This window comes from Lithobates pipiens, unplaced genomic scaffold, assembly GCF_037356315.1.
Source record: "Lithobates pipiens isolate NorthernLeopardFrog02 unplaced genomic scaffold, aLitPip1_a1.2 Scaffold_16, whole genome shotgun sequence".
NCBI lineage: Eukaryota > Metazoa > Chordata > Amphibia > Anura > Ranidae > Lithobates > Lithobates pipiens.
In genome coordinates, this window is record NW_027507748.1 from 246531353 (window position 1) to 246543707 (window position 12355).

Here is a 12355-nt window from a genome sequence, read left to right on the forward strand (position 1 = left end):
GCATTATATACTCTGAACTGTATTTTATATAGTACACTGACTACACTATTTACTCTGCACTGTAATATACTGTATATATATATATATATATATATATATATATATATATTTATATTACACTGACTACACTGCACTATATTCTCTTAATTGTACTATATATTCTATACTGACTGACTGCACACTACACTAACTACCTGCCTAATCTGCATTCCTTCACTATATACAGCCGTTGTGTAAGCAACAGCCTTATATAGTGTGGGGTGTGGTCTTAGCCCCTGAGCCATGATTGGTAATAAAGATGGCTGAATACAAATGAGCGGCACACTTTTCAGATATTTATTTAAAAAAAAATTGGAAACCATTTATCATTTTCCTTCCACTTCACAATACACACCCATACATACTGTAAAATCCTAATAAAATACGTTTAAGTTTTTGGTTGTGACAAAATATGGAAAATTTAAAGGAGTATGAATACTTTTTCAAGGCACTGTATATCCTATAAAAAGGAGAGGGGGTATTCAAGCAAAAAAATAAAAATAAAATAAAAATGACATATCATAATGACACTGGAGGCTGAATCTACATAGGTCCCCTGGTATCATTAATACAAATTACAGTCCCCAGAAGTGGAAGGTTGGGGTTTCAGTTCTTCTCATGAAAAGGGAATGTGAGCTCTGTTTGGAACTTGAGGCTGGTTGCTTACGAAAGGGACCCTTGGACTCTGAAGGTGTCGCTGGCTTCCAAACTAACATTTTTCTTAAGGAGGTAAAAAGAGTGCTTTTCTCTTTCTGGATATATCCAAGGATGGTCCAAATAAGCATTAACCCTTAAAGGGCAGTTTCTCAATGTTCTCCTTGCAGAGGTTTCCCCCGATCAATACTTAAAGGGGCTGTAAAGGCCGAAGGTTTTTTAGCTTAATGCATTCTATGCATTAAGCTAAAAAGCCTTCTGTGTGCAGCCCCCCCTCACACTTGCCTGAGATCCCTATCTGTCCAGCGATGTCCATGAGTGTCTCAACTATCCGAGATTCTCTTTCCTTCTTTCCTGCTTGGCTAAGTCACAGCAGCGATGCCATTGGCTCCCGCTGCTGTCAAAGTAATCTAGCCAATCAGGGGAGGGAGGGGGCGGGGCCAGGTCAGGGCTTTGTGTCTGAATGGACACAGGGAGCTGTGACTCGTTTCGGGTGCCCCCATAGCAAGCTGCTTGCTGTGGGGACACTCAACAGGAGGGAGGGGCCATGATCACAGAAGAAGGACTCGAGAAAATGAGGATTGGAGCTGCTCGGTGCAAATCCACTGCACAGAGCAGATAAATACCATGTTTGTTATATTTATAGGGGAAAAAAATAGCCTTTATAATCACTTTTAGTTATTGGATCCTTTTCATATGGGCAGACATAGTGACCACTCCTGAAAGCTCTCTTAAGGACTACTCCAAGGCATCACCTGAGAAGCTTAGGGCTCTCAGAAAGTTATTCAGAGAACCTCTCCCAGCAGGAAGAAGGAAAGAAGGCATCCATAAAGGCTTAGACATCACCCACTTGGATGGTCAGGGTCTTATTAAATAGGAAATGGCTGGGTCACCAGTTGGCAAACCTCATTTCTTGTAGAATTTTTCCTTCATGGGGTACTGGTGAGCAGTGCGAAAACAGTCACATATAGTACACCCTGCAAATGAGGGACAATTGGAGATACTTGGGAATTTCTGGTAGCCTCTAGAACAGTAATGGCGAACCTTGGCACCCCAGATGTTTTGGAACTACATTTCCCATGATGCTCATGCACTCTGCAGTGCAGATGAGCATCATGGGAAATGTAGTTCCAAAACATCTGGGGTGCCAAGGTTCACCACCACTGCTCTAGAACATAAAAGCAAAGACATTAGGGGAAAAAAATTTCTGGTAGTAACTATTTAAGGTTAGTGCAAACCAAAACTGCCATGAATCAATGTGGCCTTCTGGGTCTGAGACAACCCTTGACCCTGAGATTCCTCTAGGTGATACGCATCTACAGATAATTCTTAAACCTTATTGGCTTCTACTTTCACCTGCTGATGAAAAACTCTATCTGATGCCTCATCCCCCTGCAAAATGGGAGGAGAGGAGGGATAGTGCCCATATTTGCATCCCAGGTGTTCCAGGCTAGTGAAAACCCCTGAGAGCTGGTCTTGCTGTCCATAAATGACTGCAGAGAATTCCCCCTTTGCCACATAGGAAGTAGAGGATTGTGCCCCTAAAACAGTGGCGGTACCAGATAAAAGCAGGGATTTAGAACCAATCTGACCCATAGGGAAGCTACTGCAGGGCAAACTTTGCAAGGGGAACACTCTACCTGATAAAGGATTCTGAGAGTGACAATTGTCCTTCTACCCACCTCTCTGCTTGTGTGAAGCCATGGCTTGCTAAGGATGATAGGCCTGTAACCCTGCAGGAAGCAACCACTTAGCTTGAAGGAGTCATCCTATTTGTGAACACTAAGGTGGTAGCACCCCCTCCCCCCCAAATGCAAGTGCTCCTTTATTTGCTGTGCTCTGGTAATAAGAAGTCAGCTCAATCAGTGATCGAGGACTGTGTGCACTGTTGAGCAAATAAGTATAAATAAATGAGACAGAAAATGGTGCACAAGCATACGCAGTAGTGTGCAGTGATGTCACAGAACATGCTCCGTCCAGCCCACCCCTCTTAAACACTGTCATGACCTTGTAAATTGTACCTGTGCCATGAACCACATCAGAGAGGCGACAAGAGTTTAAGGAGTTGAACTGGTGTAAAAAGAAGGGTTTTTAGGCACCTTGAGGACTTGGCTAGATTTTCAGTTGCTTGTTTGTTACTTAATATCTTCTAAAATATAAACCTGTATCAACCATACAGCATTAAAAGTGAGTATCGAAACAGCTGTGTGAACTTGGCACCCCATGTTTGTAAAATCTGAACAAAAATATACCATCCGTTTGTGCCGCGTTTGTGCTGATTTGTGCTGCAAAAATTACCGTTTGTGCCGGTTCGGTTTCTGAAATATTAAACATTCAATTTCATGCAAGCCCCGCCCACTTGGCACCCCACGTTGCTGAATTTGAAAAACAAATGCACCATTCATTTGTGCCGCGTTTGTGCTGGTTTGTGCTGTAAAAATAAACGTTTGTGCCGCTTTGGTTGCGGAGATATTGTGCGTTATAGTTGCTGAAACCCCGCCCACTTTGCACCCCACGTTGCCGAATTTGAAAAACAAACGCGCCATTCGTTTGAGCCACGTTTGTGCTGCAAAAATAAATGTTTGTGCGCTTTGGTTGCGGAGATATTGTGCATTAGAGCTGCTGAAACCCCGCCCACTTTGTGTTTCTAATTCGGCAACGTGGGGTACAAATGCGCCATTCGTTTGTGCTGCGTTTGTGCTGCAAAAATAAACGTTTGTGCCACTTTGGTTGCGGAGATATTGTGCGTTATAGTTGCTGAAACCCCGCCCACTTTGCCAGCACAAACGGCGGCACAAACGAATGATATATTCTTATTCAGGTTTCACAAACATGGGGTGCCAACTTCACACAGCTTATCGAAACCTATGCATATTTTTAGTCAAAACTTTGTGAAAATATTTGAAATTGCATTAGTTACATAAAACAACTAAAACTACATTTGCTTTTTGTTTAATTATTTGCTTATTATAACAAACATATTAAGAGTACGTTTAAAAACAAATTTTCAAATAAAATCCTTGTGTGGTAAAAAAGCATAAAATCATATTAGTACAAAAATTATAATAAATAGTCTTATCGCCTATATTAAAGTTTAATTACCTCTGGATATGAATGAGATAATACTTGATACTGATGCTACAATTAAGTATATGCATGAATGTGTATATTATATCTATTTTTTTAAATTGAATGTGTATCTAACCTTGATTTTGCGATAAGCGTTTTTATCCGTTCCACCTTCCTCTGCTTCTCTTGCAATTCCTCTGGGCTTAAAGGGCTCTCAGGTTCCATGTCAAGGTAACGCTCTGGAATTAGCACCTTGTTTGGTGTGGACAGCTGAGATACAGAAATGGGCATACAAAGGATGATATATACAGAGCAACTCATGCAAATCTAATAGAAGCTCCTATATTATTATATTATTAACATTTAAAAGGAAAAGGGTTGGGGCTTTAGATCAAGTACATGACACATAGCTGGTAACGTGGTCAAATGCGCGATGGCACATTTATTCCATCATATACAGTATCTCACAAAAGAGAGTACACTCCTCAAATTTTTGTAAATATTTTATTATATATCTTTTCATGTGACAACACTGAAGAAATTACACTTTGCTACAATGTAAACGTAGTGAGTGTACAGCTTGTCTAAATTTGCTATCCCCTCAAGATAACTCAACACACAGCCCTTAATGTCTAAACCGCTGGCAACAAAAGTGAGTACACATAGTTAGTAAGATTGAATAAGGACACCAGTCCATCCAGTTCAACCTGAGTGAGTGTCTATAATTGTCCCTATCCCTGTATGCTGCACACACACATTCATCCCTGCCCTCAAGCAGCCCACAATCCAAGGTCCCCATTCATATACTATGGCCAAATTTGGACAGAAGCCAAATAACCTACCTGCATGTCTTTGGAGTGTGGGAGGAAACCAGAGTATCAGGATGAAACCCACACAGGCACAGGGAGGACATGCAAACTCCAGGCAGGTAGTGCCGTGGTTGGGATTTGAACCAGCGACTCTTTTTACTGTTAGGCGAGAGTGCTAACCACTACACCACTGTGCCGCCCACAGTGAACACTCTTCACTTACCCCCATAAGTGAAAATGTCCAAATCGGGCCCAATTAGCCATTTTCTCTCCCAGTGTTAAATTTGGTGTTATCGCTCTCACTCTCTCATACTGGTCACTGGAAGTTCAACATGGCACCTCATGGCAAAAAACTCTCTGAGGATCTGAAAAAAAAAGTGTTGCTCTACATAAAGATGACCTAGGCTATAAGAAGATTGCCAAGACCCTGAAACTGAGCTGCAGCACTGTGGCCAAAACCATACAGCGGTTTAACAGGACAGGTTACACTCAGAACAGGCTTCGCTATGGTCACCCAAAGAAGATGAGTGCACATGCTCAGCGTCATATCATGAGGTTGTCTTTGGAAAATAGACGTATGAGTGCTGCCAGCATTGCTGCAGCGGTTGAAAGGGTGGGGGGCAGTGCTCAGACCATAAGCTGCACACTGCATCAAATTGGTCTGCATAGCTGTCGTCCCAGAAGGAAGACTTTTCTAAAGATGATGCACAAGAAAGCCCGCAAACAGTCTGCTGAAGACAAGCAGACTAAGGACATGGATTAGTGGAACCATGCCCTGTGGTCTGATGAGACCAAAATAAACGTATTTGCTTCAGATGGTGTCAAGCGTGTGTGGCGGCAATCAGGTGAGGAGTACATAGACAAGTGTGTCTTGGCTACAGTCAAGCATAGTGGTGGGAGATGTCATGGTCTGTGGCTGCATGAGTGCGGCCAGCACTGGGGAGCTACAGTTCATTGAGGGAACCATGAATGCCAACATGTACTGTGACATACTGAAGCAAAGAATGACCCCCCCCCCCACCCACCACCTTTGGAGACTGGGCCATAGTGCAGTATTTCAACATAATAACAACCCCAAACACACCTCCAAGATGACCACTGCCTTGCTAAAGAAGGTGATGAGGCGATGGACTGGCCAAGCATGTCTCCAGAACAAACCCTATTGAGAATCTGTGGGGCATCTTCAAATGGAAGGTGGAGGAGTGCAAGGTCTCTAACATCCACCAGCTCCATGATGTTGTCATGAAGGAGTAGAAGTTGCCAGTGGCAACCTGTGAAGCTCTGATGAACTCCATGCCCAAGAGGGTTAAGGCAGTGCTGGAAATGAATGGTGGCCACACAAAATATTGACACTTTGGACACAATTTGGACATTTTCACTTAGTGGTATACTCATTTTTGTTGCCAGTGGTTTAGACATTAATGGCTGTGTGTTGAGTTATTTTGAGGGGACAGCAAATTTACACTGTTATACAAGCTGTACACTCACAACTTTACATTAGAGCAAAGTGTAATTTCTTTAGTGTTGTCACATGAAAAGATATAATAAAATATTTACAAAAATATGAGGGGTGTACTAACTTTTGTGAGATACTGTAGATATCATATTATCATTTATATATATATATATATATATATATATATATATATACACACACACATACACAGAGGTCATGAATAACATATCTGCAAAAAACATAAAGATACCAATGTAGTTTGATGGTTATCTCAAAAAATAAAGAGGGGGAGGGGAAGAAAAAATATATCCTTCCCTGAGTTACTCACAAGTCAGCTCCATATTCAGCATGTGGTATTGCAAATTGAGGGCTGCAAGGGATCTGGAGCTGTGGCAGTGGCTCGTGTAAAACCAAGGTACACACGTGCAAACCCCCAGGGGGAGGGGGGGGGGGTTCACACTGCAGCACGCTCCGGCTCACAACAGTGGTCCGCTGCATCCCCATTCACTGTTTCAGGTCCAATTTCAGCCCAAAATTTTGGCTGAATTCGGACCTCAAATGGACCAAAAGACATAGAGAGCTGGTCACAATCTCCTGCTATGTGAATTGGATACGGAGAAAAACGCATCCAATTCGCAACAGTGTGAACCCAGCCTAAAATACGTGTTAAAGTATATCTCTATCCTTAATTTAAAAAAAAATGTTTTGCCCAAAATGGGAAAGAATTAGGCTTTCTGCAAAGTTTTTATTGGATGTCGGTATTGCCATTGGGGAGATCCAACCCTCTATTTGTATTGGTAAACTTTGTCATTTACAAAGAGAGTAGGGGGAATTCAAGATATTAGAGGTAAGGGGGAAATATTTCTTTTTTTTTTGTAATCCAGATTTTCGATACATTTTTTAAAACAAATAAGATGGTTTGAAATAGTATGCCATTTCCAGCTTCTCATTTACATATGCCATATCTTATCTTCCCTGAGAAGAAAAAAAAAAAAAAGAAAAAAGAGAAAGAGAAAAAAAAAATGGACAGTGCTCCCCTCCTCCCTTCCGTCACCCACCCGCCCCATCCCTTCCCCTCTCACTCCAAAAAAGAAAAAAACTCACTTTAATCAATCTCTGTTGAATGGAGGTCCCATTTTATCAATTTTTCCTTAAATTCCTCCTTTCTATTTTGGATCGTATATCTCCATCTTTCAGCCTCCATTATCCTATCCACTTCTTCCTTCCATTCTATCAAAGTTGGTCGTGTAGTCTGTCTCCATAGTCTGGGTATAAGTAGTTTTGCCGCATTTAATAAGTGTGGTCTTATACTCTCCTTGTATGTTCTAGCTGATGTCATTGTCCCGTGGAATAGAACGTTTAAGGGCATTAGTTCAATTCTTCCAGGGGATAACTTCTCTACCCATGGGGAAATTTTCTGCCAGAAACCCTTGACCAAAGGACACAGCCACCATATGTGGAGAGGGGTACCCCTCTGCCCACACCCTCTCCAACAATTAGCGTCTACTGTTGGATAAATCTGTTCTTACTGGGGTTTGATACCACCTAGTCAGAAATTTATATGACATTTCCTGGATTTGTGAACTTATACATGTCTGGTATGTGGATTCAACAAGATTTTTAATTTGGTTCGGAGTATAGTTGCACTTTAATTCATTTTCCCATTCTCTAATGTAATATAATTTTATATTTTTCTTAGTCCCAAGTACTAATGTGTGCATTTGTGATAGTAAATGGCTGGCCTTGACTATCTTCACACATCTTGATTCAAATATAGTAAGCATATTCGTAGGCTTTATCATGCTTTTAATTTTGTTATAGAAATATACCAATTGATGATACTTCCATTCAGCCATTAGTATTGGTCCTAACTTCTGTACCAGTTCTTCTAATGGCAATAATGTTCCATATAGGGCAAATTTGCCCCATGATGTGTCTCCATCTTTCCCCCATGTACCCATTGATCTCTCACCTTCCCCCGGCATAAACCAAGGGAACCCTTCCAACGGGGCCGAGGGGGATACCCAAGGGGCACATTCTCCTGATTGATTGAGTTTATCCCACATTTTTAATGTGTTTTGAGTTAATGGTGACGTCCATTTTGAGAGCCCTCTGTTTGACTTCGGAATCCAGGGTAGTCCTGTCAATTTCCTTCCTTCCATTGTTTGTTCTAATGTTATCCAAATTTTATTAGGTTGGTCATAATGCCAATTTAAAATATGAACTAAGGCCATTGCCCTGTAATATGACCTAATGTCAGGTAATCCCATACCACCTTCTGACCTCTCTTTGCATATAATATTGTATGCGAGTCTTGGTCATTTATTATTCCACACAAAGGAAACAAAAGCCCTCCTTATATTTTTGAAAAAGCTCTGTGGGAGTTGGATTGGCACTTTATATAAAATGTAAAGGGGGGAATATTTCAATGGGAATATGTCTCTTGTTTCAGAGACAACTGTCTAAAAGTGGAATTTCTTCATATTGGGAGATCTCCTCCAACTTCCTGCGGCGTCTCTGGGACAGGAAGTGAAGGGACGTTTCCCCAATAGTGTATAGACAGGAACATATACACTAGCAGGTATCAGGTATCAGGTATCGGTGCATTTGTACAAGTACCGATACTCTATTGGTACTGATACTGGTATCGGTGTAACCCTACTGTTCATCATCATGATTGGTGTCATTATCAATCGTACTACAATGGAAAGAGTCATTGCATCCAAAATGTAATGCACTTTAGGCATTCATTTTTGTGTAGATAAATACAGGTTGAATCATTCAATAATTTTTTTGGGGGTCTCTAACAGTGCCAACAGCATAGCAATTTTGAAAGAAAGCAATGGAAGTGTCATTCTATTCCTGCCATATTCTCTTTGTTACATCATACATAGAGAATCTGTAGGAGAGTATAAAGCCCCTTTGCAAAAGCCATTTTGATGCTCCTAGTTGGGAAATCAGGGACAGAGAACTGGACACCGGAATGATGTGATAAAAAATTAATAGAGGGGTTTATATTATAGATGGATCCAAAACATTAACTCCAACTTATTGAGACTTTCGACTTTTCAACTGGAAGAAATATACCTACATATGACAATCTAATATTTTATTATTACATGGGAAGTTTATTATAAGACCTTGAAAGTAAAGGACTCTCTCAAAATGAATCCATCTCTACCAGTCATAAACATAGGGGGTTATTTACCAAAGGAAATCCACTTTGCACTGCAAAAGTGGATTTGCCTTTCATAAATAACCCCTAACAACTGCTGGCGGCATCTAAACCAGGAGTATGCAACCTTTGAGAGGTGGAGATCCACTTAACATAAAAGAGGTTCAGTGCCCCACCCCACCCCCTTTTTTTTGGTGTTCGGTTGGTGTCAGTAGGGCAGAGGTTGGTGTCAGTTGGGCAGAGGTTGGTGTCAGCAGGGCAGAGGTTGGTGTCAGCAGGGCAGTAGATGGTGTCAGTAGGGCACACGTCGGTGTCAGCAGGGCAGAAGGTGGAGTCAGTAGGACAGTGGATGGTGTCAGCAGGGCACAGGTTGGTGTCAGCAGGGCAGTAGATGGTGTAAGTAGGGCAGAGGTTGGTGTCAGTAGGACACTGTACAGTGTCATTCAGAAGAACAGTGGATGGTGTCCGTCAGTAGAGCAGGGGATTTTATCAGTAGGGCAGAGAATGATGCCAGTAGTTTTTTACTTTAATTTTACTTTTTATATATTTATATTTTTTTCACAATTTTTGTATTATTTTATAATATTATTTTTTACAATTTTTTCTAGGAGCCCTGCAGATGGGCTTTTGTGAAATATAAGGCACCTAAACAGACTGTATTTTCCTCCTGCAGTAGCTGAATGCTGGCAGAAAGATGAGGAAGAGAAGCAGGCTTTCAACTGCTGCGGGAGGATTGGTACCAGTGGCGGTGCCGGGGCAAGGGTTTTTGTCTATGCAGCGGAAGGTTCATTTTACTGCCCCCCTATTCTGCCGCCCTAAGGTGGCTGCCCAAGCAGCCTTATGCTTGCACCAGCCCTGGCAGGTTGTCAGACAGTGATGGGATAGAAGGGAGATTGTGTCAGTCAGTCAGTGATGGGGATAGGACAGTGGTGGGTCTGTCAGTCAGTGATGGGGATAGGACAGCGGTGGATCAGTCAGTCAGTGAGGGCATAGGACAGCGGTGGGTCAGTTAGTGATGGGGATAGGACAGCAGTAGGTCAGTTAGTCAGTGATGGGGATAAAGCAGTGGTGTGGCAGTTAGCCAGTGAGGGGATAGGACAGCGGTGGGTCAGTTTGTCAGTGATGGGAGCAGACACTGTGTTAGTGATGAGGATAGAACAGTATGTGATTGGTCAGTGATATGCACACTGCCTCCTTCATGTCTCAGTCCCTGGCTTCCCCCAGAATCTATCCTCCTCTGGAGACAGGACCCGCATGGTCTCTCTGCCCAGTACAGGCAGTTACTCTACCAATCACCGGACAACTTGATGATGATAGGACAGACACTATGCGATTGGTCGGTAATGTGCAGGGCAAGGTGTCTGTTTTCCCTCACCTGCATCTCCGTGTTTTAGACCCTGGCTCCGCCTGGCATGTATCCTCCTCCAGACCCTGAATCCACTTCATCTCTCCCCACACTGTCCGCATTTCCCTGGAGAGTGGACACAGCAGTGCTGGGATAGAGCTGGCCTTACTCGGCCAATGGCATCCAGTTACCTGGCAGCTTGGGAGTGTCGTCCTATCACCCACTACTATAACTGGGTCCTAATGCCTGCCACCACATAAAACCTCAGAGGTTGGAGAGAGACACAGCCGATATAATTACCGGCACTGATATCATTATGGATGCTAGTGAAGGTGTAGTTTATGGTCCCCCCATCCTGGCACCCCCCCTTATGGCACCCGGGGGAAACATGCCCCTCCCCCTAGTTTCGGACCTGCTTCAGGTAACAAACCCACCTGCACAAATGAACTTAAGGGGTTATCATTGTAGACGGTTCTTTAGAGCTTTACATTTGTTTCCATCTTCATTTTACTTTGTGGATATGCAGCTCTGGCACCTATTGGTCCCCCATATACATATTACTCACCCCAGGAAGTAAATATTAGTCAACTTGCTTCTTGCCGTTTGCAAATCAAGCTCAATTTTTTTTAGGATATTTTTGGAGGCATATTTATTGCACACTGTGTTATATATATATATTTAGAAAAAATGTTCTTTGTCTATTTAGAAAATATTTACAGTTGCCTCCTGAGGAAGAGGTGCTGTCTGCGTAACCTGTTGGGGTAATACAAAATGTCCAGATTCCCTCACGGGCCATCAATATAATTTCCCCTGCTGCGACTGTTTTGGAACTAGTACGTAATTAGTGTAGGATTTCTTTGTAATCTCGTGCACACTGGACATTAACATAATGTTATAAAAATACCAGTAGCAATGCAGTGAGTTTTTCAGCGTTTTTTTTGTGTTTATTTCCGTTTTTGCCCCGTTAGCCTATTTTAGCGTTTTTTTTTGATTGGATCTAAAACGTTAAACGCGGTGACACTTTGGACAAAGTGTCATTCATGTACAAATGTAGTTTTTGCCTCAGAACAGTAAAGGGGTTCTGAGGGTTAATTGTGTAGGTTTAACTTTGACATCAGTTTGGCGGGGCTGTGTTAGAGTTCTGCCTGGTCATGTGTACAGTGAGGTGCACATGACAGGCTCAGAACCAGGCCTGGTTGGATGCTTTGGGTATCAGCTTCCAAGGAGCCAATCAGTGGGTGCGCCGGGCCCCACTGAGGAGTCTGGGGAAGGGTACTTTTTTTTTTAATTCAGTGTTTAATTCTCTCTTACCATGTGCCCATTTATACCCTTTATGGTGGACAACCCATTTTATCCAACCATGGTGTCCACAACTTAAAAAAAACACCAAAGTTCCTTCTTCTAGTGTATACCACTTTTTCCCTCCATATAGTATCATTCATCACCTTTATCCATTCTTCACACGTGGGGGATCTTACCGATTGCCAGTTCTGGGCTATTAACTTTCGTGCCTGAAATAGGCCCCTTATCACTGCTATTTTAACTTTTTCCGATATCTTCCTGTCTTCTATTTTTCCCAATAAGCATATCTCCTCCCCCGGTTTAAGCATGGTCCCAAAAGTATTGTCAATAACTTCCACTATTCCTGTCCAGTACCTAAATAATTTTGGGCACTTCCACATCATATGTATCAAATCCCCAGTTTCTTGACACCTTGGACATTTAGCATCCACTCTATAACCAAATCCAAAAAGGTTTTTCGGGGTATAATAAGCCCTATGTAAAAAAAATAGCTGGGACATTTTTTG

The 12355-nt window shown here is 42.2% G+C and overlaps 1 protein-coding gene across 16 annotated transcripts in view; it reads right to left on the reverse strand.

Moving 5' to 3' along the window:
* PLEKHA6 (pleckstrin homology domain containing A6) overlaps nt 1-12355 on the reverse strand; it is a 1584742-nt gene that overhangs the window by 312671 nt on the left and 1259716 nt on the right. For 15 of the 16 annotated variants that reach the window (XR_013274469.1, XM_077481247.1, XM_077481250.1 and 12 more), the window contains one exon: nt 3899-4032. The exons of the other annotated variant lie outside the window; for it this stretch is intronic. Coding sequence is in view for 14 of the 15 variants with exons in the window: in XM_077481247.1 (XP_077337373.1) it covers nt 3899-4032 (134 nt within the window). In the remaining variant the exon portion in view is untranslated. The remainder of the gene's footprint in view (nt 1-3898; nt 4033-12355) is intronic. 16 annotated transcript variants of the gene reach the window in all.